This window comes from Cavia porcellus, unplaced genomic scaffold (assembly GCF_034190915.1).
Source record: "Cavia porcellus strain 051 isolate PalLab524CR breed Dunkin Hartley unplaced genomic scaffold, mCavPor4.1 scaffold_7, whole genome shotgun sequence".
Taxonomy (NCBI): domain Eukaryota; kingdom Metazoa; phylum Chordata; class Mammalia; order Rodentia; family Caviidae; genus Cavia; species Cavia porcellus.
In genome coordinates, this window is record NW_026947490.1 from 43924707 (window position 1) to 43950448 (window position 25742).

The window sequence follows — 25742 nt, forward strand, 5'->3', positions numbered from 1 at the left end:
CCAGATAATTTTTATGAGCTTAATGTTTAAGGTCTGTGTAGATCTTTGGGCCTGCGAAATGCAGAAACTTGAAGAGACCTGCATAAAATCTAGACCTTCCAAAGACTTCTCTTTTATTAAATGAGTGGTCAGTGTAGAGAAAAATCCACTAATCAGCATAGACAGGTAACAAGGCAACTTTTCTTTGAATGAGTTCTGAGAAAATAGTTTCCTCAGGAAACAGGAAAACCCCAGGAGTGTGTCAAATTCAAGGGACTATTCTGGGAAAACCCAGATAATAAATTACCATAAGAATTGGTCCTGGCTCACTGACATACCCAGGACTTAAAAGAAACAAATGTAAAACAGTTATTGAAAAAGATAAGATGGAGGGAGTATATACATTAGTAAGAAGGCAGACTAACAGGCATCAGCCATCTCTCCCCTCCATAAAAACAACATTATAGTTTAGATGCAGTTGTCTTCTCCAAAACTGATGTTGCAGCCATGGAAGACTGGAATACACTACCTGAAAATATGCCTCTTCGGGATAAGATTACTTTGATCTGGTTATTCTGAGAAATAGTAGCCACTTGAGACCCCCTAAAGGCAAAGTAGAAGTTCCATTTGTAAGATAAATTTGTTTCTATAAAAGAAATCTCCACTTATAAGGATGCCTCCTGTCTTTACAAGGAAAATAAGAGTCTAAATCACTAGAAATTCTTAACAGAGAAAATATTCACTTAAATCTGTGTAACCAAATTTACCTTTGTTTAAGGTGTTTATCCTGGTCACCTCTCCTATAATCTTCACCACACTCTTTTTTACTGTGTCTCAGGTGTCCAGACAGGTAATAGTGGGAGTCTTAGCCAGAGCAGTTAAAAGAAGAAGAAGAGGAGTAAGAAGGAGAAGAAAGAAGAAGAAGGAGGAGGAGGAGGAGGAGGAGGAGGAGGAGGAGGAAGAGGAGGAGGAGGAGGAGGAGGAGGAGAAAAGAAAGAAAGAAAGAAAGAAAGAAAGAAAGAAAAAGAAAAGAAAAGAAAAGAAAAGAAAAGAAAAGAAAAGAAGAGAAAAGAAGAGAAAAGAAAAGAAGAAATTCAAATGGGAAAGGAAGAAGTAAAATTGTTCTCAGTAGTAAATGTTTTTAAGACCGTAAAAGCTCCACCAACAACAGCCTGTTGGACTTACTACATAATAAACAAATGCAGTGAAGTTGAGGGATACAAATCAGCTATGAAGAACTGTCTGAAAAAGGGAATTTATAAAACCTTTGAGAAAAATCTGCTGTATAAGCTTAGCCAAACAATGGTGCAATATGAAAAGAGACTGAAGAAGAGGCGGGTGAATCCAATATTGCATAAATTGAAACTAATTGAAGACTTGAGGACAAAAGGGTGTCTTGGGTGGCAGCAAGACAGGAAGATCAGGAAGACATTTATGTACTAAGGTAGATGAAGGAAACTTGTAACCAACTAGAATGTGCCTGTCCTTCTCAAAGAGAGCATTTCAGTCATCAATAGAACCAGTCTGTGCATCGGGTCCAGTATGAAATGTTTGATTATTAATGACTCTGCTTGTCTTAGAGGGCTTGGGATGCATACCACGGTAAACTGGAACAGAACATGAAGGTGCAACCTCAGCGGGTGTAGTCTCTACTGAAACAATCCCATACCATGAAAAATAAAATACTTAGGACTAAATTTACTTAGGAATAGGAGGTAAGAGTCTCCCATACATTGAAAGCTGAAAACACTGATGAAAGAAACTAAGGTAAATACAAATACATGAAAAGATACACTATGTTAATGGATTAGAAGATTTAATAGCATTAAAATGTTCATACCACCCAAAACAGTTTACAAATTCAGTACAACACCTCCCAAAATTCCAATGGTAATTTTCACAGAAATAGAAATACAATTCTAAAAACCATATGAAGCCACAAAATATTCTGAGCAGTCAAAGCAATTTTAGTAAAGCAATTCTTCTAGAATTCAATGTTGTTGAACTTGATTTGGTAAAATTTGTTCCTAAACAAACAGAACCAAGCTCAAACCAGCACACTACCTGATTTCAAAATATATTACCACCTATGGTAATCAAACTAGAACTGCAATAACATAAACACAAACATATAAACTAAACAATAGAATAGAGAATCCAGAAATAATTTCACTAATTTTCAGTCAATCGATCATTAATAAAGTCTCCAAAAATGCAACAGGGAAAAGGCAGTATATTCAAAAACTGCCTTTGGAGAAGCAGTATATCTACATTAAAATGATAAAATTGTACCTTTACCCTAAACAATACAGGAAAATCAACTCAAACTAGACTGAATATTCAAATTTTAAGACCTGTGATTATAAAATTAGTGGATAAAATACAAGGAAAAGCTTCTTAATATTGTAATTGGAAGTGATTTTTTATGTGACTCCAAAATCTTAGGAAACAAAGCCAAAAATAAATAAATGAGGTTGCATCAAACTAAAAAGCTTCTGTGTAGTTAGGGTAGCAGTTAAGAGAGCAGAGAGGCAACATAGAGAATTAGAAAACAATATTTGCAAATGGTGTATCTGATACCAACATATATAAGGAATTTAACTCAATAGCAATAAAATAAGCAATCTGATAAAAAAAAATGGGCAAAGAATTTGAACATACATTTCTCAAAAAAAAAATATACAAGTGACCAACAGGTATACTAAACAGATATAGTGTATATTCAAATCACTAATCATGAAGGAAACACAAATTAAAATCCCAATGAGATATCATTCATGCCTGTTAAAACAGAGCTTCTGTAGTTGGTGAAGCATAACAAATGTTAGTGAGGATGTGAAGAAAAGGGAAGCTTGGTGTAATACTGATGAAAATGTGCATTAATATAGCTATTATGAAAAACACCAAGGAGGTTTCTCAAAAACTTAAATACAAAACTACCAATATGGTCCAGTCATTCCACTACTAAATCTATTTCCAAAGGAAATGAAATTGATATGTCAAATATTCCCATGTCAGGATACAGCTCAGTGGCACAGCAGCTGCCTGACAAACGTGAGGTCCTGAGTTCAATTCCTCATACCAAAAAAAATCCCCATGTTCATTATTCACAACAGCCATTAATGGAGAGAATGGATAAAAAGTGTAATACATGTATATACAATGTAATATTATTCAGTCTAAAAAAGAGAGATCCTGTCATTTGTGATGATATGGATAAACCTAGAGGACATTTACTTAAATAAAGACACACATATAAATACAAATGATCTCACTTATATGTAAAATCAAAAAATTCAGACCGAAAGTAGAGAGTAGAATGGTGTTGCCTGGGGCAGGACAGGAGGTAGGGTGGTAAGATGTTGGTTACAAGGCATGAAGTTTCAGTTCAAAAGGGTAAATAAATTACGGAAGCTTAGTGTATATTGTGTTGACTATAGTTCATAACAATGCATTGCATACTTGAATACTGCAAAATGGTAAATCTTAAACATTTCTCCACAAAAAGTTTTAGTATGTGAGTTGATATATGATAATGAGCTCGAGTTAACCATATGATGATGTATGTATGAATCAAATGTCACATTGTACACCATAAAATACATACTTCTCATTTGTTAGTTTTATCGTGGTTTATTTATTTATTTATTTATTTATTGGTCTTTTTCATTTTTATCGGTACCAGGGATCGAACTCACAACTGCCTGCTTGCAAGGCAGGTGTTATGCCACTGAGCTAAATCCCCAACCCCTTTATCTTGGTTTTTTAAAATTTCTTTACTTAGTATATGTTTGCAGCACACAATGATTACATGCACCCTGGTGCAGTCATACACCATGCACCATTTATTTAACACATGCACCATGGTGACTGTAACATATGTAACATGTCTTAATTATGTTTACTTCCTAACCCCTTCATCTTCCTCCTCCTCCTCCATCTTTTGGTCCACTTTCTATTTGCAAAATACTTTCCTATTACCTATTTTTTCTATTTTTATTTTCTATTACCTATTTTTATTTTGCTCCTTTTTTATACTTCAGAACTCTCATACAAGATAAACATAGAATATTTAACCATCTGAACTTGATTTATTTCACCTAACATTAGGTCTCAAGAAAGCTCCATTTTTCTTCAAATGACTCAAATTTATCTTCTTTATGGCACAGTAATATTCTACTATGTGTATTTACAGTGTATTTATCCATCTGCCTGTTGATGAACATACATAGGCCATACTAAGAATTAGCTATTATGAATTAACCTACTAAAAACATGGTATGAGTGTACCACTGGTATACTGATATCTATTCACTTCAACTGCACATTTTTGATTGGGTCTTTTATTTTGGAGATCTAAGATTCCGAATATGTACACATTCCAGATATTACTCCTCTATCTGAGGAATAACAGACAATCTTTTCCATTCTATAGGTTGTTTCGTCACTGTGTTGCTTCTTTCCTTTGTTGTGCAGAAGATTTTGTAATTTGATTTAATGCCATTTGTTGATTCTTGGGTTATTTCTTGTGCCACTAGAGTTCTGTTCAGAAATTCCTTGCCAAAGGTTTTATATATTTTATTTTCTGGAAGACAGTTTCTGTTTTAATATTTAATATTTCCGTTTAAGTTTTGTACATGGTGAGAGATATGGGTCTCAACATGTATGTAACCAGTTATTCCAGCATCATTTGCTAAAGGCTGTCTTTCTTCCAGTGTACATATTTGACTTTTTGTCAAAGATCAGAGGCCCAAATTACCTGGGGTTATTTCTGTGTCTTCTTGTTTCACTGATCTTCATATCTGTCTTTGTACTACATTATTTTATCACTATAACTTGCAATATAATTTGAAGGATAGTGTTGTGATGCCTCCTGCTTTGCTCTTGTTGCCCAAGATTGTTTTTGATACTCTGAGTCTCATCTGGTTCCACATGAATTTTAGAATAGTTTTCTTCAGTTCTGTGAAGAAAGCTCTTGGTATTTTAATTAGGATGGCATTTAATCTACATACAAATTTTAGTATTGTGATTACTTTGACAATATTGGTTTTGCCTATGCAGGAACAGATCATATCTCCATTTTCTGGTATCATCTGATATACTCTATCAGATTTTTGCTAGGAGGTCTTTCACTTGGTTAGGTTTATCCCTAATTATTTTATTTTTCTTGAAGCCATTGTGAATGATATTGTTTCCTGATTTCTTGTTCTGTAGGTTCATTATTATTATACAGAAACACCGTTCATTGTTGAGTATTGATTTTGAATACTTCTATGTTGCTGACTTTGTTATTCTTTTTTTTTTTCCTTTGACTTGGTTATTAATACTAGTTTTTTGGTGGAATGTTCTGAGTCTTCCATATAAAGGAATATATCATCTGTGAATAAGAATAATCAGGCTTCTTTCTTCTTATACATATCCTTTTTTTTTTCTGTTGCCTGATTGATTTGGCTAAAGTTTTAAGTACTATTAAGTAGTGGTGATAGTGGATATTTTTGTCCTGCTCCTAATTTTAAAGCGAATGTTGTATTTATTACAATGTTGGCTACTTGTTTGGCAAAAAAGCCTTTATCAAGTTGAGATCTGTTCCTTCTATACATTTATTTTCTTCAGAGTTTTATCATAAGTGGAGGGGTTAGATTTTGTCAAAGATTTTTCTCCATCTATTGAAATGATTATGTAACTTTTTACTTGCTTCTGTTTGTGTAACAGCCTACATGTGTCGATTTGTGTATATTTAACTATCTTTGCATCCTTGAGATAAAGCCTACTTGGATATGATGTAAGATTTTTTTAATGATTTGTGGTATTCTGTTTGCCCGTATCTTATTGAGAATTTTTGTGTTTATGTTCACTGAAGAAATTGGCTTATAGTTTTCATTTTTAGTTGAGTGCTTGCCTCATTTTGAAATCAAGGTAATGCTAACTTCCAGGAAGGAGTTTGGTCGTACTCCTTCCCTTTTGATTCCATTGAAGAATCCATGCTATTGGATTGTTCCTGAGGTTTTTGTAGACTTTGATGGAATACATTTGGTCCTAGGCTTTCTTAGTCAAGTCACTGCTTTCTCTAGCTCATCTTATGGCCTGTAGATTCATGGGCTTCTGTCAAACCCATTCCAGAGGTCCCTGTGTCCATCCACCACAGGCTGTACCAACAGGCCAAACTGAGGAATATCTCTGATTACACTGGTAGATGGAGAAAGTAAACAGACACTGAACTCTGTGCTGGTTAGACAGCAGAGCAGGAGGAATCAAGCCGTGCCCTGGAGTTAATGCTAGCACTTTCAGTTCTAGCCCCTTCTACAAACCATTTGTGACTTGCCTGCCTTCTTGCTACAGAGGGTACAGTCACCATGTCTCTTCAAGCCTCAATTCAACACTGCTTAAACCTCGCAGGGGATCTGTATCTAGCCTGCGCCATCCCCATGACTATCTCTTGTGATTGCCTCCCACCCAATCACTGTGGCAGAATGACCCCAGAATCCCTGAACTACAATTGTGTAGCTTCGAATTCCTAAAGCAGCGCACTATTAAACAATTAATCTCTTCCCAAAATGGCTCCTGATTAATCATTCTCAAACACTGTGAGTGCTACAATGATGTTTTGCTCTAACACTAGCCCGTCATAAAGAAGGAATTACTATCCTTCCCCAAATCCCACAGTGTTTTTACAGTTTGCAGTAACCAAGGCCTTTTCCTGAGCTACCACTGCTGTCCGACTCCACTGTCCTTCCTGCTGATAATCTTTTCCAAGTTTTCTGTATGTTTGCAGAGCCAGCAGCCACCCCTCCCCAGGAGCTAGGTTTAGCATGCCAAACTACTTCCATTTTTTTCCAGTATTATTTTTAGTTTTTACAGTTTCTTTTTGATTTCTAGTTTTCCTGTAGGCTCTTTCTTAATTCTTAGACCTTTTCTTTCTCTTCTCTTCATTAGATGTCATAAGTTCAGGTCCTGGAGAGACTCGTGTTATACTGTTGAATCTTATACCGCTATCTCCCTTCCTATTAATTATATCTCTGTTATCTTAATAAACCTGGTGGGAGGAACAGACCAGGGCACATGAAGTCACAAAATCTAAAAAAACCACCATGAGCACAACTGAGAATAAATTATATATATTAGATTAAAAACCTAAAATTTCAGGTAATAAAATTATCTAAAAAGTATTTTTAAAGTCAAAAATTATAAGTGTTAAACTTAAGATGGTAAAATACTATAAACAACAACAAAAAAGAAATTTGAAAGGAGATAATAATTATTTTCAACTATTCAATGTGTTTCAGGCACTATTTCAAGCATTTTATACAAATTTTATTTCATTTTCAAAACAACACTATATTTCAGTCCAATTGCTCTCCCAATTAAAACTCAAACACAAAATTTAATTACTCTAACTGAAACCCCAAGGCTAGTAAATAACTGTGCCAAAATGTAAATTCAGACCATCCTTTAAAGAGCAATGCTTTTAATTATTTTGCCAATAAAAAGCTCATAGGAAAAATGTAATCATTGAAATAGAAAAGCAGTAAGTTAAATAATAAAATAGATACAACTGGAGAAAGTGTGAGTAAACTGTAAAGAGAGGCTAAAAAATTTCATTGAATGCAAAAAGGATGGGAAAGAATTGAAAATTTTGAAAGATTGTTAAGAAACTATAAGAAAGTCTAGTAAACTTCTAAAAGTAATTTCTGAAGATGATAATTAAAACAGAAGCAAATCAGAATTATAATCAAGAGATAAAAATATCTTTTAAACTTGAAGTTCAAAACCTTGAAGTTTATCTTTTAAAATTGAATGAAATCCTTGGAATAGTTATGAATCTCAGAAAACAAAATTACTTCAGATTTATAAATGTCATAGCAAAATTATATGATACAAGAAGAAAGTATTAAAAGCACACTGAGAGAAAAGGCAGTACATAAGATCAACAATTAAACTCAAAGATTTCTCAAACAGGACACTAGAGTAAAATACGGCAACTGTGTAATAAAATAATAAAACTGTTGGCAACAAAAAGAAGGTATCAACTTTCAATTTTACTTTTGAGCTTACTTTACTTTTATACCAATACAGTCATACAGTCATACAGTCATAAAATAGCACTAAAAAGTTCAATGTCATAAAGAAAAAAACTAGTAAATAAATAAGGAGTAAAACATAAGAAGCCATGGATACGTTTAATGTAAGAATTAAAGTGAAGAGATAGTTATCCAAAGAAGTTCAAGTTGTTGATCACACAGTACTCCAAGTTCACCCTTTTGAGCCTTCGCATCCCTGCCCAGAGCTCCCAATTCATAGATGTGGCAGATATAAAAAAGGTATGTTTGTTATTTTGAAAAGATAAAAAAAGATTCATGGACCAGAAACAAACTCAAAGCATAAAATGCAATTGAAGGAAAAAAGAAAACATGGCTAGAAGGTAGCAAGTAGAGAGCTCCAGAATCTGGACTAAATGTGATGTGTTTGAGGAACCACTGAAGCTAAGGTGGTTGAAGTACTTTATGCAAAAAGATGTGCAGCAGGAAGCTCTGTAGTATTAAAGATTAAAAATCCAGATTTGTATTTAAATTGGGTAAGATACAGTATGATAATGAAAGAGGAAGAAACAGTCTATTTAATAAATAATGGTGGAAAATTTATGTCTGTTTGAAAAAATAAAGCTTGATGCCTACCAAAGAATAAATATAAAAGACAGCAAAAATTTGAAACTTACCTCACACCAAATATTTATATTATAGTGAATATATAAGAAAAATGAAGCATTATAAAAATAAGACTATTTTTTATGTGACAATATAGTCTGATAAAAGATTTTATGGTTTGTGTGTAGGTATCCCCCAAAAGCCTCATGTAGTCATGGAGGCAGCTGAATCTAGTGTTTGAGGTTGGTTCGTGGCCTAGCACTGGGATTGCAGTGTGAGTGCTGCACCTGCCCAGGGGCAGGTAGCCAGCCTAATATATAAGGGAGGAAAGGAAACATATTTTCACTTTTACCTTGTTTGTTCTTGTCAGTTGCAGCTGCCACAAAGAGCTGCCCCTTAGCCATGCCACACTGCTTTGGAACCACCTGAGTATGGACTGAAACCTCCAAAACCTGTACCCTAAACAAACCTGTCCTTCCTTAATTTTGAGTATCAAGTATTTTGTCTCAGCAATGAGAGAAAACTAACCAACACAGAAGATAACAGAATGAAAGGAAACTCTGTGTTAAGATGAAAAGAATTTTGTTTAACCACACAAGAAAAGTAATCTTCTTTTTTTTTTTTTTTTTTGTTCTGGGAATCAAACTCAGGACTTTGTGCATGCCAGGCAGGCTCTGTGCCACTGAGCTATATCCCAGGCAATCCTCCATATTTTAAAATTCATGATCAACAAAATATGAAGTGAAAGACTAGGTGAAAATATTTGCATCATACACAATGGAGAAATTGCTATGAGACATATTTTTCAGTAGTTAATTTGAGATAGGCAGGCCCTGGGGAGTGATACGGGGGAACTTTCTGAACTGATGAAAATATCCCATATGATAGGAGTTTCCACTTCTCAGATGCATACATGTCTCAGACTGGGCACATACAGCCTGTGGATTTCACTGTATGTAAATTATGCCTCTGTATTTAGCTCTTATAACAGCTATGTGAGAAAAAAATACATAGGAAATTAGCAGACACTACACAGAAGATTTTAGAAAAATTACAACCATAATGAATTTATAGACAGATGCTAAACAGTATCAATAATTTTTTAAAATTGTATCTTTCTTCTGCAAATTCTCTAATTTATTGTTGATAAATAGATAAGTGTAGTCTTAGCTAGGAGAAATTTCAGAGGGTTTGACAAGAATTTTAATATGCATAACTAGAATGTATTAATCCTAGACTTCCAGATGTATCCTTCAGATAATCTCGCAAGTGTGCTTAAAAATGCTTGTACAAAAACATTTCCTTGAGCATATTCTTTCTAATATAAATTTTCTGAAAACTAATTTAATGTCCATCAGGGGTGAAAAAGATTAAAATATAATACGATGAACTATATATCTAAAAACTGTTAAAAGCATCGATTTCATATTTTATATTATATATGTAATATATATTTGCCACAATGAAGTTTATGGTTTATTTATACAATATATTATGCAAACTATTAAAATAGTATAATAGATACATATGTAGATTTTAAAATATTTTACTTTATTAAATAAGTATGTTTTAAAATACATATGTATTTGCATGTATGTATAACTGTACCAAAATGCAAAACTTCCAATGTGAGACATGCTAAGTTGCAACAATGATTACCACTTGTCTTAGCTTATAGAAAAATTTAAACTTTTTGCTTCATATATTATTAAATTGTTTCAATTAAAAAGACTGAGCTTGTAGTCAATTTAAAATTAGAATACAGACTTTGTCATATTACCACATTTTCAAAAAGTCCTAGAAAAAAAGAAGAACTATTATATTCATAAAGCTTCAAGAGGCCACACTATATACAGAATTTAGGATGTGGTGAAACTCATAAAAATTTTTATAAATATGGATGTGTTTGTCTTGTGCAGACAAAATTGGGCATTAAACCAGTGTAACCACCGTGACTCTTCTTTATAACTGTGTTTTAATACAAAATAGACTAAGTCAAATTTCTTAGGGGAAAATAGTATGATTCAGGCAGGGACAGGGCAGGGGTTCTGTCCTGTGTGCACAGCAAACACTTCCACATGTGATGCACATAGGTCTCTCTTCAGAGTAACACTGCAAAACCACTATACTCTTGCGTTTGTGCACTCTGAGCTTCACTGCCCCTCCACTCCAAGACTTCAGTTTATTTTATCCTACTGTAAGTGCATATATTCAACCTGTTCCCAAAAGAACTAGCAGAAATCAGATTCTGATGGCAAAGTCCTTCCCATTCTTTAGTCTAAATCGATCTAAGTTGATTCTCCAAGGTGGTCTCTTTGGATTTTGTGCCAGTTCACAGAAGATGAAGGCATCATCTCATGAAAAAAAAAAAAAAAAAAAGGCATCTGTGTGAGAGGTACTGAAAAGCAGACTCCTAGGATCTCTGAAGATTGTGTTGAGTCTAAGGCTCAAAGTCACGGATGGTTTCCAAAATGTAGAATCTTCTGTAATTTTACATAGCATCTTCATAGTCCACATCTGTGACATCTGCCTTTCTCAGCCTGGAATAGATGTCTGGGAAGACCTGGAAGCAGAGGTAATGGGCAGAAGGTTAGGAGAGCACACCCACTAGCTGTGGACATCTCATCATGGCACGTCACACCAAGAAAGAGCTTCTTAGAAAGGGCTGTGGCTCTCCACTCACATTTCCAGGGGTCTACAACTCACTGGAGACCACTGAAGTGCTCCTGATATCTGTAAATTGACATAAGGCTGTCCTTATTTTAATAGGTGATTGTTGGGCAGTCTTGTGGGCTGTCATTTTTTAAGGATGATAAGAATTCATAAACTAAATTTAGCAAGTCACTGGAATTTTCCCAGGTCTTTAGTTCTACCTAGACACATCTTGTTCCCCTACAATCCTACACAAGACTGAAAACCACCTATCATTGTGTACATGTACAGAGTTGGAATGCCTGCAGTTTTTCAGAATATATTTTTGTATTATGAGCAATATCATGACTTTTTCAAAGTTGATACATAACATAAATCATTAACTTAGTTTTGTTCAACATTTAGTTTGCTGTGGATTATTATGTTAACCTTATGATACTAAGTGATACATACGTGATTCAATGGTATTTTGTAGTAAGGATTTTCAAATAAGCAAACTTTTTAATCAAAGTATGCTCTGGGACTGAAATACAAATATCTATGCATCCACAACTCATGTAAAGGTACATGTGAATCTCCCAAATTCCCTTGTACAGTTATTTGTTATTGCTATGATTAAATATTTTTACCTCTATTGTGTTGGTACATAAGGGACATTGAGATTTTTTCTTTTCCTACATGTCTATAATTTAAGCAGCTAGAGAACTATTCCTTAGAGGATGCAAAGAGAGTGCATGAAGAAAAGAACAGTGGGGGCCCTGCTTACCTTATTCTCCATGTGTGTCCCCGTGTGTTGAACTGAGGAGGGAAAAGGAAGTGTGAGATTCCAGTTACAAGGGTCTTTCATTAAACTCCTGTTAATATAAGCTTCTTCCTTTCCCATGTATTTCCCATGGATTGATTTCCAGCTTACAACCTGTGTTCCTCTTCTATCACAAATATGATTATCTTTAATATTCAGGGGGAAAATATGGTAGCCTGGGGTGGATGCGTAAGCAGCCACTCCTCTCACTCTGCGCCCTCCAGGCCCAGCATAGACAGCACCTTTTTGCATCTCACCTTTTCTGAGCCTGTCATGTGTAAGGTGACAACTAGGGCAACTAGGCATCTGTGATGGGTGCTACAGGAGTAAGTAGAGCTACTCTAGAAGGATAAGCAGAGGCCACCATCTGCAGAATGTGCTAGGAACTGGGGCACAAAACAGGTCAAGCCAGGATAAGCACTGGGCTGTACTTGAGGCCATGAGGCACTTCCAAAACAAAAAAGTCAGTCTCTGGGCTGGCAGAAATTCAAATAGTCAGCTTCAAAAGCAAAAGCAGCTGCTTTGAATAACACTGTCAGATAGCCATACACAGCCACTGATTATTCTCCCATGCTGTGACCGATGCAGCTCTTGATGTTTGGGGAGGAAAGGGCTTCGAGAGTGAGAAAATAAGGAAAAGAGAGAAAAGCTGAGGTCAGCCCCCCCCCTGTCCTGGTGGGAAGGAAAGACCCGCCCTCTCACTGTAGGGGTGTTTATTTATACATTTAGCAATTTAATGCCACATGAAACCCTGTTGCCTACTGATCTGCGTATGCATGGCAACCTAAGGGTTTGATGTTTGGGGGCTTGAGTTACTAGTTTTTGCGGCTTGTCCTGGACAGCCTTTGTTCTCCCACCTGACTCCCCAGACAGCCCTCTCCCCTGGCAGATGTGGTCAGATTACACTCTTGTATCCAGGAAAGGCAAAAGTTAGAGACAAATTTACATTACTCCATGTCTTACCTATTACTGGTTCTAGCTCCTGCTGGTTGTGGTACACCAGTGAATAAACCTTATCCCCACCTACAATATTTGCTACAAGAGAAAAAAAGGAGATATCATGGCACAGTCTTGTCATTCTAGTTACTCCATCCTTATCATAACTGTGGAAGCAGATGAGTCATTCAAGTGCAAAGGAAGTTGAGGCACAGCAGGATCAAGGCTGGCTAAAAGATGCCATCCTGTTGGCCAGCTCCCTGTACCAACTTGGGCCCAGGTTGTTGGGAAGACTCACCATTTTCATAAAAAGGTTGTAGCTGCATTGAATCAGGTGAGTTGAGATAGTCAGACTGTTGGGTTATAGGGCTGGCATTTTTCCTGCAAATAGAGAAACAGAGCTTATCTATCTGGAGTAGCCTCTGGATATCTCAGAAATCACCATTTGAGATTACAAAATAGTGGAGAGAACCCTGTTGAGGTTCTGAGCAGAATATTAAGTCATGGGAACTGGAGGCACAGCTGTATAGTACAAGCCATGACCCCCTATATGGACCATACAGTGCATGGCACAGTTACCATACAGCATTTCTTACACAAAGTCCTTTGCAGCTGGTTTACTGTAACTCTGGCCATACCCAAAATAGTGCTACTGACATCATAAGGGCTCAGGGAATACTAAATAAAGATCTGGAAAACAGGTGACTGGCCAGAACAAGTGCAAAGAAGCAACAGGAGAAAATAAGGCCAGGTGACTGGCCAGAACAAGTGCAAAGAAGCAACAGGAGAAAATAAGGCCATGCATGCGATAACTGAAAGTGACTTGGAAAAAATATCTGTTGATTGTTGGCATAAACAATAACAGAATAAAAACATATCAACTAAACAATGCTATCCCTAGATGAAAATATTTTTAAATATTTTCTTCCTGTAAACTTCTAAAGAATTTCATCAGCAATTCTTTGGCATGTTTGTTATTCGGTCTTGCATTACAGAAATAGGTATGTATTTTACCTTCTCTAATATATTTAAGATTCTCAATGTCTTTCCATATATTAAAGTCTCTCAGCAGTCAACAAAACAATTTAAAATTCCCAGATATTGGCTGACTGCTTGAATGAATGAATGGCCTTTCCAAGCAAGGAAACTTTCTTATTCTGCAGATGTGTTAAGAGGAATTAATAGAAAAAACAGTAAAATACTTATTATGTGAAATCTAACAGAAGAAAAACAGCAAGTAAACTTTCAAAGTTGCCAGGGCAGAACTCAGAAGTTAGGTGTGGTAAAACAGGACAAAAGTTCGTGACAGAGACCAACTCAAATTTTTAAAAATATATTTTTCCGCCTTATGGGCACAAATGAAGGAAGCAGAAACCTCACCTGAGTGGATCCTCAGCTGAGCGTCTTCCTATAAGGCAAACACATGAGTGCATTTTAGTGAGGAAGCTGTGCTTCTCAGTACTTCCATATTGCCCTTGCCCAGGGATGCCGCCCACCCCAGGATGCCCATTGTAGATATCAACATGGCCCAGAGGAGATCCCAGCTAAGTGACACAGTCTCCATTTCACCCATGAGGAGGGGCCTGCACAGTTAAAGAGACCTCCCCACATACAGTAAGTACAAGGCTAGGACTTGAGCCAGGTCACTGAATACTTTTTTGGGTTTTGCAACCACACTTGCCTAAAGTTCTGCAGAGCAGGTAATACCATAGACATGTTATACGTGGGAGAAATACCCTTAGGTGCTGGTAAGTCTTGGAATTTAAATAAGAATCTCATGTTGTCCTTTCTTGCCCCATCTCCAACTTGTTCAGTGGAGATCAGAAGACCAAGATTAAATACACATATCAATATGGAAGTATCAGTTGTGATAAAGCAGGAATTGGAATCATTTAATAAGAGAATAACTGCAGGCTGTGTGATCAGGTGAAACCTTCTAAAGAAAATGACATTTCCACTGAAAAATGAAAAGCAGTGATTAAAATCTGAAAAGGCACATGACAATACCCTAAGGCAGTGATGGTGAACCTTTTAGAGCTGTCACTGATCAAAACAGTCCAGTGCAAAGCCGCCACTGCCCCAAGGTGAGTAAGACTTGATGGACTGACTGCAGAACCAGGAAAAAGGTGGAGCCCCTAAACACTTTTCTAGAGACTGATTGTTTTAAACAGTTACATTTTTACACCAAAATAAAATCACAGAAGAACAAGCTGACAGCTGAACCTGAACTGATGACATATGAAAGACAAAGAATTTTACTAAAACGTTTCATCACTATAGTAAAAAACTAGGGGAAGGAGTAGAGAGTAGACCCACAGATAAGGTGGAGAAAAGCATGTATTTATCCTTTGTAGTATGCACACCACAAAGCCAGTCTATTTCAGTGAAATCAAAGGTCACAGTAACAAAACAGCAATCTCTGTAAACACTGACCTGTTCTTCTCTTGAGCCAGTAGCCAAACAGCAGGGCCAGAAAAATGATGGCACCAAAGCTGGCAAACAGCCCTTCCATGACACCTGAAGTGAGATGATCACTTCCGTTCCAGTCAGGCACTGAGGGGAGAGACTTGTGCGAGTTATGAGGAAGATATTGGGGTCCAGAGAGCAGACAGTTTGGGGCTGGGCTGTGTCCAGTGTGTACTCTTTCTGGGAGGGATTTATAATACCTTTTTGCTTTTTTGCTTTTACCTGGTAAAAAATTATTTGCCAAGAACACTTTTTGTGGATTCACACTCAATAACCATACAAAGTGCCAAAATAAGACAAGCAAAAATAGCATCAGGACTACCCACTACCAAACCTAACAAAATGCCAGAAAAGTCGCTTCTAATCCTAGAACTATTTTATAATACAAAAATGAGAAAATTATAGCTGGGTGAAGACCTTGATAACAAATCTTGCTATACTCTGAATTCATGCTACTTGGAATCTAACAAGCACTATGTCTTGTATTTGAAATTATGCATAATGAGAATTTAGAAACATAGTTTGACTCATAAAAAAAGTAATGGAAGAGGGGAGGCAATTTTCCATTTAGCTCAGAACACTTACTCTAATGTAGGAATTTACTTGTATAGTTAGGGACCTGCAACTTCATCACATTGGGGGGTTCAGCAAGGCACTGAACCCCCCAATCCTCCACGCCTCTCAGGTGCATTGCCATGAGAGCACCAAGTGTAGAAGCCCATCTTTGGCAGCACCCCACCAAGTACACTGTTATGTCAGAGAGCCTCTTGCAAGAAGCTGGAAGAGACCAAGACAGCCCCACATCTTGAGCTATACCTGTGACATTGAGTGCTACAGCCTTACTGCGTTGGGCCCCCAGGCCATTGTCTGCCTCACAGAAGTAGTTTCCAGAATGTTCTGTAGTCAGGTTGAGGTTGAAAGACACTCCTCTTCCAGAGGGGGCTGAGCTGTTCCTCAAGATGACATCCTCATGATAAAGCTGGTACAGGATGGGGGCAGAGCCTCTCAGGGCCTCACAGTGAAGCTCCACTGTGTCCCCAACCATAGTGTGGGCCCTGGGGGCCCTAAGAGTAAGGACAGGGTGGGACACTGGACCTGGGAAAACAGTGAGCAATCAGAAAGGAGTCTCTGAGGGTGCAGTAACCCCACAGTCCCTTCCTTCCTGAGACTCAGTCAGACTAAACTTCCTCCAGTTCACAGTATGAGATGGGCTGCCCATTCTGTGGGTGGAGGAACCCTTTTTTGTTGGGGAGGGGAGGTACTGGGAACTGAACTCATGGCCTCACACTTGCCAGGCAGGCACTTTGCCAGTGAGCTAGGTCCCCAGCCCTGGAACTTGCTTTTTTTTTTTTTTTTTTTTTTTTTTAATACATGGAGATTTTAAAAAAGGGTAGAAATGATACAAACTTACAGAAAAACAAACGGTAAGAAATTGCTGGTTGATAAGTTACACATTGTCATCTTAGAAGTAGCTGTTCATGTTATGGAATTAAAGCATTTAGAATGACATTCATAAAGTGACACTACAAACCCTTCTGCTCTATGATCGAACAAGAGCTCAGTAACATGGTTATCAGTCCTACACATTTGTTTTACTTCTCAAAGAGGGTAAGATTAAACATATCAAAACAGAACATAGCAGTTAAAAAAACAATTTAAAGAAATACAGATTTCATAGGAAGCCCACTGGAGATCTTGATTGTCTATCTAACTGTCTCTAGTTTTTTACAAATAGTTGTCTCCATCTTCATCCACCTTATATACTTAGTGTATATTATAGAACTAATCAAATCATTGAAGACTTTTTAGGTCCTCAAGTACCAAATTAGGGAAGACAATAGTAACTACCAACTCACCTCTCTTACTCTTTGTGATAGCTGTCCCCATCTCTACATATGCTGAAATTGAACTCAAGAAACCAGTCCAATGTCATTCTAATCAGCAAACATTAGTATTGCTAGAATTTCTATCATAATGCTACTAAATTAGCCTCGGGTTTCTTAGTGTCTCTTCCTCAGAGTATCTGTTCATTACATCTTACATTATATAATCTGTTCCCACAAATAATTAAAAAGAAAAAAAAGAACCCATGTGTGAATTTCTACATATATATCTATCCTCTCTGTGTTATAGGGAATACCAAGTCATAGCAAGACAACATAACAATTTCCTAGAAAAACATGCAATGGATAAAACATTTAAGACCACAATACAGATGATCTTCCATAGTTACTATGTTTCCTCTTGTTATTTTCAATAGATTTGACCACCACACTGGCTTATTATAGTTAAATATAGTATCACCTATTTTTATAAAAACTTAACTTTGGCAGCATTGTAGGGTTTGGAAGCTGTTACTAATTAATACCAGTATGGATATTCTTTACAACTTGTCATCCTCAGAGTAGTTGCCTCTACTTTTAGGGTTGATACTGACAAGCATACCAATTTCAAATAAAATCAGCCATGGCCAACCCATAGTCTTACGTTTCAGATTCAGTTAAGATCAGTCATAGTAAGACAATGTAAGTATTATAGGATTTTGGAACTTACTTTTGACAGTGATGTTTATCAACCCACTGAGGTTGGGGCCATGGCCATTGTCCGCCACACAGTAGTACTGTTCAGCATCCGTCTGCCGCACTGAAGGGATCTCAAATTCTGCTCTCAGTGAACGCTGGGTCTTTGTTCCCAGGTTTAAACCTAGAGCACCTCTGTACCAGAAGAAGGTGATGTCTCCAGTGCCATTAGCAACCGAACAGATTAGGACCAGCTTTTCTCCCTCCATCACCCACCTTCCTGGGGGCTGGGTCTCCAAGCTCACATCAGAGACAGGGATACCTGAAGGAATATAAATGTGAGGTATCTTAGAGAAGAGAGATTTTCAGGGACAAGGACTAAGCACGATGTCCTGAAAGTGGAAGTCGTTGATTTATATAATTTAAGTTGAGGGTAAGGTTCTGCTCAGTTGGAATCAGGTTTGGTTGGATCAATAACAGGAACACCACCACAGAAGCATGAGAATACGGCATGATTCCTCCCTAAAACAACATAACTCTCATTCTCATGACTCCCAAAGCCTTTCCTGCAGTGCTGAACTTAAATCTGGAACCCCATCACTATTTCCATCATCGAAGATGGTCAGCAGATGTCATGTTGTACTCTCCTCTCCCCAGCTCCAACTCTGAAAAAGCACCACCTTCAACACTCACTCTGCACATGTATCTGAAACCTCAGGCTGGTTTTTGTGATGCTGGGGGTCATTATCTTTGCCTGGCACCAGTAGGACCCCGAATCTTTGCTCCACACAACTGGGATCTGGAGCTCTGGGGAGGTCCTGCAGTCCAACCCCAGCATCTGGTTATCTCTGAAGAAGCAGAATTGGTTCTGGACATCTGGTTTCTGTGGAGGGAGCTGCATCACACAGGTCAGGATCATCGGGTTCCCCTCTAAGGGCTGGGAAGGGCTGGCTTTCAGTACAGGACGTGGAAGTGGCGCTAGAGAACATTGAACACAAAGTCCGGTTCATGAATAAGCATTTTGTTTACTGGCATCTAGATACACTGACTACCCATCCCCTCCTGACAAGTGGCTCATGGGCCTCCCTTTGCTCTGAGCCTGCTCATCTGGCCACTTGCTGTCTCTGGGCAGCAGCATTGATTTTAGCAGGGACTTGCTCTTATTAAATAGTTTGACTTTTCTGTCCCTGAGCTAAAAACTCCTTTCTCAAAAGCAGCACGAGGATATCAAAGGAGGTCACTAGAGTTGTATTAGAGACGATGAAACTTGAAACTTGGTAAAAATCAATGCTTTTCTTGTAATCTTGTTGTAAACCATATTGGTTATTTGCTTCTGTTGCTTTTTCCCCTGATTCCTCAGACCCATTCTATCTGTTGAAGACAAAACAGGGACCTGGACGGTCAGTCAGTGTGAGAATAACACAGAGGGACTTGACCCTTTTTCTGCTGACTGTCTTGTCTCTTCTATTGCTGTTTATATTGGAAGAAACGGAATGTGCTTGCCTGGAAATGCTCTGAACCTACCACCTGCAGAGCCTGGGTCTTGATGTGAAACATCTGTGGGAGCCATTATGTGAGAAGCAAAATTAGTTCACATCTTAAGCCTTAGGTATGTAACCCTGGAGGCCTAGGTCTCTTCTTATAGTTGCAGAAGCCTGTGAAATGTTACAAACCCTGATAGCACTGGCTCTGTGGGCATTTGTTTATCCAAACCTTAGATCCTTTGGCATTGGGAAATTTTAACACTTTCCCTAAAAGTAATCTTTCTTTCATTCATCAGATAAAGTACCAAGTGCCCTAGATCACTGAGGGGCAAGTCCAGAGCAGTATCTGAAATCTCCAAGTCTTACTGTTGGACAGCTTCTATCCATGGTCACTAAGTTGTTATCTTTGTCCCCAGGGCATAAAATATTACATACTTCTGTCTTTAGAAAACTGCAGTTCCTAAAAGACTGATAGGCAGCACAACTTTGAAGCTGAACAAAGATAGGTTTTATAAAATGCACTCAGGCACAGAGTCATCTGGCCAGGCAGGGGAGTCGGTGGGGTAGGAAGCCAGACAGGCTAACTGCAAGAGTCTGGTGCTCAGTCCTACAGTTCAGAGTTTGTTTCAGATAATTCTCAGGCAACAGAGATAACCTTAAGAAAAATACTTGAAAATTTTGTTTCCTTTATGTGACTTTTGGTTTTTACTTAGGCTACGATTGGGCATGTGGGCTTGGTAAACGAGACAAGCACGGGCCGGGCACGACATAAATAGAGACTGAGTTAGACTAACATCAGCCGAAGAATCCAGTAGGCTATTTCCGACCATTAAGGCTGTAACAATTCCTGATCTGGGCTCTTGGGTAAGCAACGGAGTCCCTTTTAACCAACTGTCACATGTATTAGATTTGAGCATGCTTTGGGGAAAATTCCTTGTGGTAAGAAAATTTCCTAATTTCCTCCTCTGGGAAAGGTGAGATTTTGAATCAAAATCAGAATAGTGAAGTAAGTTTATAAATATCAGAGCATGAAAAAGAAAACAGGATGAGGTAACAGAATGGAGTGAAAACAGGCAGGAGGCTCAGGGACTTGTGGCCTTTAGGGGAGGAAAAACAGAGGCTCTCCTAACATGGTTCTTCAGCATCCTTGGCCTTCCTTGTGCAAATGGCATTTCTCTATATATACTGAATCTAGAAATAAGACTACTGGAGAAAAGGACATTAAGATGCAGTAAGCAGACATAAGCTAAAGCAGCCAGGGCCCAGGGGATCCACTGATGTCTGTACACCTTAGCTATAGTCCCTGGATGGGTCCCAGTCGGGCATAGGCTTCCTGTGCCAAGCTGAGTGACAGATACTCACAGACTCAGGAAGAAAGGACAGTGCAACTCACCGGCAGGTTCACAGGGAAGAGCTGGAAGAGAGATCAACAGAGGTCAGAGCAGGGCAGGGGTCCCACCGTCACACAGTGTAACTCATCCCCAGAAGCCTTTCCCAGAAAGATGCTGTCTCTCCTCCATGCCGCCCCCGTGCCTCCGGCTTCTTTCTTTCTTTGCTTCCCCTCTCCTTTCTTCCTTTCTCTTTCTTTCTTCCCTTGTTATCTTATTCCTCTTTCTTCCTTCCTTCCTCCCTTCTTTCTCTACTCCTTTTCTCACATTTCAGAACATCCACAGAACATCCACTCCCCTGCAAAAAAACAGCAGTTATTTTCGTGATCATAAAGTAACTTCCAATAACTTTGTTCATCTGTGACAAGGAGACAGTGATTTTGTCCTTACCAACCCAGCATCTCTGTCATCAAGACCCTTATTTCCATTCCCACTTGCTCTTCTCAAAATTTTTGATGATCCAGCTCTAAATTTTAGCCTCATTCATGGTAACAGAGTCAGGCAAAAAGTGGGAAAGAGTCAGTCTCATGTTTAAGGCATGAGGTCCGTGGTTTACCAGTGTTAGGTCACAGGAGGTTTAGGTCTGGAGAAGGAATGCACATTTCTCCAAGGAATTCTCTCCTAGCTCAAGGACTTGACCATATTACAGCATAATGATCAAGAAGGGAAAATTCTGGAGAAAATGTACACTCTTCAAAACAGAGTGGCAGAGTTGGATCTTTGCTCTACCATTTGCAAGCTGTGTGAACCTGAAAAAAATACTCTTCCATTTTGTTTTAATTTCCTTTTCTGTAAAATGGAGTGCCTACTTACATAGCTTTTGTGAGAATTAAATTGGTTGATATCCATAAAGTGCTGAGAATCATGTCCAATATAACTTAGCATCCAAAAAAAAACATTTATTTTTTTATTCTGAGACAGGACCCTACAAAATTGTCCTGGAGAGACTTAAACTTGTAATCCTCCTTCCTCAGCCTCCCTCAGTGCTGGAATTACAGGTATGTGCCATTGAGTCTAGCTAAAATTGAAAATTAAGTTGTAGGGTTTAAATAGCTTTGACTACTTAGATAAATTCAATTTAGCAAAACTTGGAATTATACTTGAATTAAATCAGATAGAAAGTTTTTTGAATACTTGAGAAAGAGCATCTCTGGTAGAGACAGCAGCAAGTGCAAAGAGCCTAAAGGGAATGAGCTCATCTCAAGAGAATGAGCTTTCTGCTAGCAAGTTGGGGGAGAGGTAGACACTGGTGTGCAGAGGGAGACAGGAGCCAGGCATGGGCATCTTTGTGAACTTGATAACAATGTGGGGGTTCCATTGTAGATGTCAAGATGACACCGACAGTTCTGATTTCATTTACATTTATAAGTTCCCTCTTTCACTGAAGAAAACAAGCTATAGAAGTGCAAAAGAAGCAGGGTTAATACTTGTGGGAATTTAGGAGAGTAGAAAGAATGGTTCAGGTTAAACTATGCTGGTGATGGGAAGTGATCAGATTTTACCATAAGTTTTTAAAGCAGAATTGATGGAAATTGCTTATGGGTTAGGCAGAAAGTAAAAAAGAAGAAAAAGAGAGAAGGAGCAGAGAAGAGAGACAGAGAAAGAGACAGAGACAAAAAGACAGAGAATTATCCGTATGTTTTGACCACAGCAACCAGAAAAAAATATTACCGATGTCCAGTGAAATTTAGAAGTTGTTGGGAAAAGTCGGTTAAATTTTGTGGTATTAGGATTGGAGGTGAAAGATCAAGAACTCTGGGTTTAAGACATGTGTTAGACACCTAAATGACCACTGAATATATGAAACATGTTTTAAGAAGGGATCAAAGCTGGAGAAATAAGCTTGAGTTTAGGTTTAAAGTCACGCATCAGATGACAAAATGACGTGACTTGGGAAAGGGAGTACAGAGGAAGAAGAGCAGTGTAAGGGTCAACCTTGGGAAATGCCAACATTCTACAGTCAGTAAAGGTTCTAGCAAAGATGCTAAAGTACAGCAGATACAGTACTAAATTAGAAAGAAAACTAGCAGGACCTGGTATGCTGGGAGCCATGGGAAATCTTGGTTCCAGGAGTGGCCAATTGCATTGTGTGCCCCGACAAGGTTAAATAAATATGAAACAGAAAGCGATCTCTGAATGACACCACATGGTAGTGATGACTGACATCCAAAAAGCAGATTTACCACAGTGGAGAGACAAAAATGGATTGAAGTGAGTTTGAGAAAGAATAAAGAAGGACAGGGACCCAGAATAATTTAGTAGCTGCCAGGGGTTAGGAATGGGAGAAGAGTTGTCCATAAACATGGAGAATGTGAGGGGATATTTGAAGTGATGGAAATGTTCTGTGTTTTGATTGTGCTGATGGTCACATGACTGGAAAGCTCTGTCAAAAATAACAGTGTTTCAAAACAATGAACTGTAATGTAATTTAAGATGAAGTTTTCAAAAACAAAGGATGGAAGGAAGTGAAACAAGGGCAGTAAGTCACTGAAAACTTGGTAGAGGGAGACAGAGCAATGGTGCAGTGAACTGAGAGACCATCAGGACGTGTTCTGTTATTTTAAGATGAAGATACCACAGGAGGCTGAGGCAGAAAGAGGGTCAAAAGTCTGAGCCAGACAGGGACCCTGAGTGCCTAGCAAGTCCCATGTCTCAAAATTAAAGAAGGGCTGGGGTTTTAGCCCAATGTGAAGGCCCTGGGTTCAATTCCCAGTACTATAAAAAAAAAAAAATACACACATATTTGTATTTTATAGGAATAATCTAGAATGGAAAAACATTTTAATGGTGGAAGATTTTTGAGAAAAGAGTGTCTTGGATGCAATTCACAAATAGAGAGTCCTGTCTTCTACAGACAGGACTGGCACTGGGAGAAAAGACAGAGGATGAATTCAGAGGTAGGTGAGTTGGTAGATATGGCAGGAGAAATACGAAGGTATTTTCTTCTAGTTGCTTTTATATTTCAATAAAATATGAGGCAGCACGACAAATTGAGAGTAAACAGGGATAGGCTTGAAGAAAAAGGAAAAGATGTGAAATAGTAATCGCCATGAGTGGGAAAGCAGGACTTTAAAAGCATAGGAAGCAGCACCCAGCAGTGCTGAAGGTCACTTGAAATTTGGGACCTCTTGTTAAACAGAGACAGATCAACAAGAACGTACCTTTTGTTTAAAATCTCATCCTGCAGCTCAAGCACAGGTGAAGACGTGTAGAAAAATGTGTTGATCAGGACAGTGCAGTGGGGAAGAGGAAAAAAAGGAGGTTGCGATGATTTATAGAATCTAAGCTGAGTACTGTAAGCAGTAAGTACATGAAGTATAACATTTTGATCACAGAACGATAATACTGGGGAGCTGAAGACATGTTAGAGACGGAGTGCTACAGAAAGAGAACTACAGATACAATGAAGTGGAGTCAGTTGCTGAAAAAAAAGTGATAAACTCTAAGATGTGACAGTAGGAGTAAGAACTCTGGAAGATAAAAGGACATAATATTGGACAGTAAGGTAAATTTTTACAACTGGAGACCACGCTGACAAGTGAAATAAATCAGACCCACGTGTGCAAACATCATATTGTCTCACTAGTGTGAGAAGATGAAAGAGTAATAAGATCCAAAATGTACAACAGATATGGTGAATTGGGAAGAAACTTCAAAAGGAAAGAAAAACTGTGATGAGAGAAAAGAGCAAGGAAGGAAATGAAAAAGAAATATATATTTATATATAAGATAGTTAAGATATACTGCTTGTTTCTCTTAGTTCATTGAAAAGAAAGGTTTGTTCTAATATTGTTTGGATAGTATTGTCTGCCTATATCTTGCACTCTGAGTACTGCTTTGAAGATAACCATATTCAACGTGTTTGTGATTGTTGCTCTATTATCTTGCATTGAAATTCTTTTTTTCTCTTTAAAATAAAAAAAAGAACAAGGAAATGGGAGATCAATTTGTTATGTGGGGGGAGGGGCTGTTAACAACACCAAAACAAATCAAATACAGACAAAAGAAATCAAAACAGATCAAATACAGAATTTATGGTGAAAGGAAGAGTCGGTGAGCAGTTCCCAGGAGATAAAAGTTGAAGTGATCATTTTCTTTAAAAATCTGGCTTTCTGTTAGTGTATCTACCACTTTCTTCTGTCCGATTCACTAGAAGTAGAGGTCTGAGCATCCCTGAGACTGGCAGCCTGAAACTCAGTCCCAGAAGTGCCTCCCAGCTCTTCAGGAAGTGGGCCCAGGGTGATGCCAACCCACTGCCCACTCACAGTTGCCCAACTCACCACAGATGAGCAGCAAGAACCACAGCAGCATGAGGGAGAGGTGAGGATGGTGAAGAAAGCCGCTTCTCATCAACAATGTAATTCACCGCAGACTCAAGCGGGAGCAGGTCGTAAGAGGTTTGAGGAAGTCAGGATCGGAAGTTCCCTTCTGCACATGTTGACAGACATAGAAGCAAGAAGAACCCTCACAAAAGTCAGCCTCTATTTTCTCTCCAGTGGAGGATGAGAAAATTAAAGGTCTCCCTTTTCTTAATGTGATTCAATTTTACAATTTAGATATGAACATACCCAAATATGAGGACCCTCTTCAAGAGTTCAGATATGTAAGATGAGAGTTTCCAAAGATATTTTCTGACTTTGATGAGACTAATCAGGCTATTGTCCTGCTGAAAATTGAATGTTTATTTCATCTCTGATGAGGTTGTCTCCTCGAAAGTCTAATGAACACATCCTTCTTTCTATGCAGGGTCTGCTGTAGCCACACTATCCAGACTTGTGATGCAGGAATTGATGAGATGGTCGCTCAGGTTATGTGTAGGGTCTAACAGTTGTTGAATATGATGATTTGTGCAGGAATAAGATGTTCAGACAGAC

At 38.1% G+C, this 25742-nt stretch overlaps 1 protein-coding gene across 6 annotated transcripts; it reads right to left on the reverse strand.

Annotated features, from left to right (window-relative positions):
• Window positions 1-10151: 10151 nt before the first annotated feature.
• On the reverse strand, window positions 10152-25299 carry Fcrl1 (Fc receptor like 1). 6 transcript variants are annotated; one of them, XM_063253454.1, is made up of 12 exons: window positions 25149-25299; window positions 20874-20894; window positions 18690-18974; window positions 18273-18318; window positions 18031-18191; window positions 16294-16572; window positions 15445-15564; window positions 14392-14419; window positions 13310-13392; window positions 13039-13110; window positions 12040-12071; window positions 10152-11184 (listed from the first exon to the last, which is right to left on the reverse strand). In XM_063253454.1, exons 1-12 carry the CDS (start codon window positions 25216-25218, stop codon window positions 11113-11115), a joined length of 1269 nt encoding a protein of 422 aa, XP_063109524.1. In that variant the 5' UTR covers window positions 25219-25299; the 3' UTR covers window positions 10152-11112. The 6 variants fall into 6 exon arrangements, with proteins under 6 accessions (XP_063109524.1, XP_063109529.1, XP_023419506.2 ...); XM_063253459.1 differs by lacking the exon at window positions 18690-18974 and having other exon boundaries at window positions 25149-25298; XM_023563738.2 differs by having other exon boundaries at window positions 18031-18318; window positions 25149-25297.
• Window positions 25300-25742: the final 443 nt, after the last annotated feature.

Bases quoted from the DNA above. Each gene is read 5' to 3' on its own strand.
- Fcrl1 (XM_023563738.2), bottom strand. From the start codon at position 25,218: ATGAGAAGCGGCTTTCTTCACCATCCTCACCTCTCCCTCATGCTGCTG. The intron at 18,975-20,873 runs GTGAGTTGCACT...AATGTTCTCTAG, and splicing joins TCTTCCCTGTGAACCTGCCG to CGCCACTTCCACGTCCTGTA. The intron at 11,185-12,039 runs GTAAGCAGGGCC...CTCTGCTTCCAG, and splicing joins GGACACACATGGAGAATAAG to GTCTTCCCAGACATCTATTC.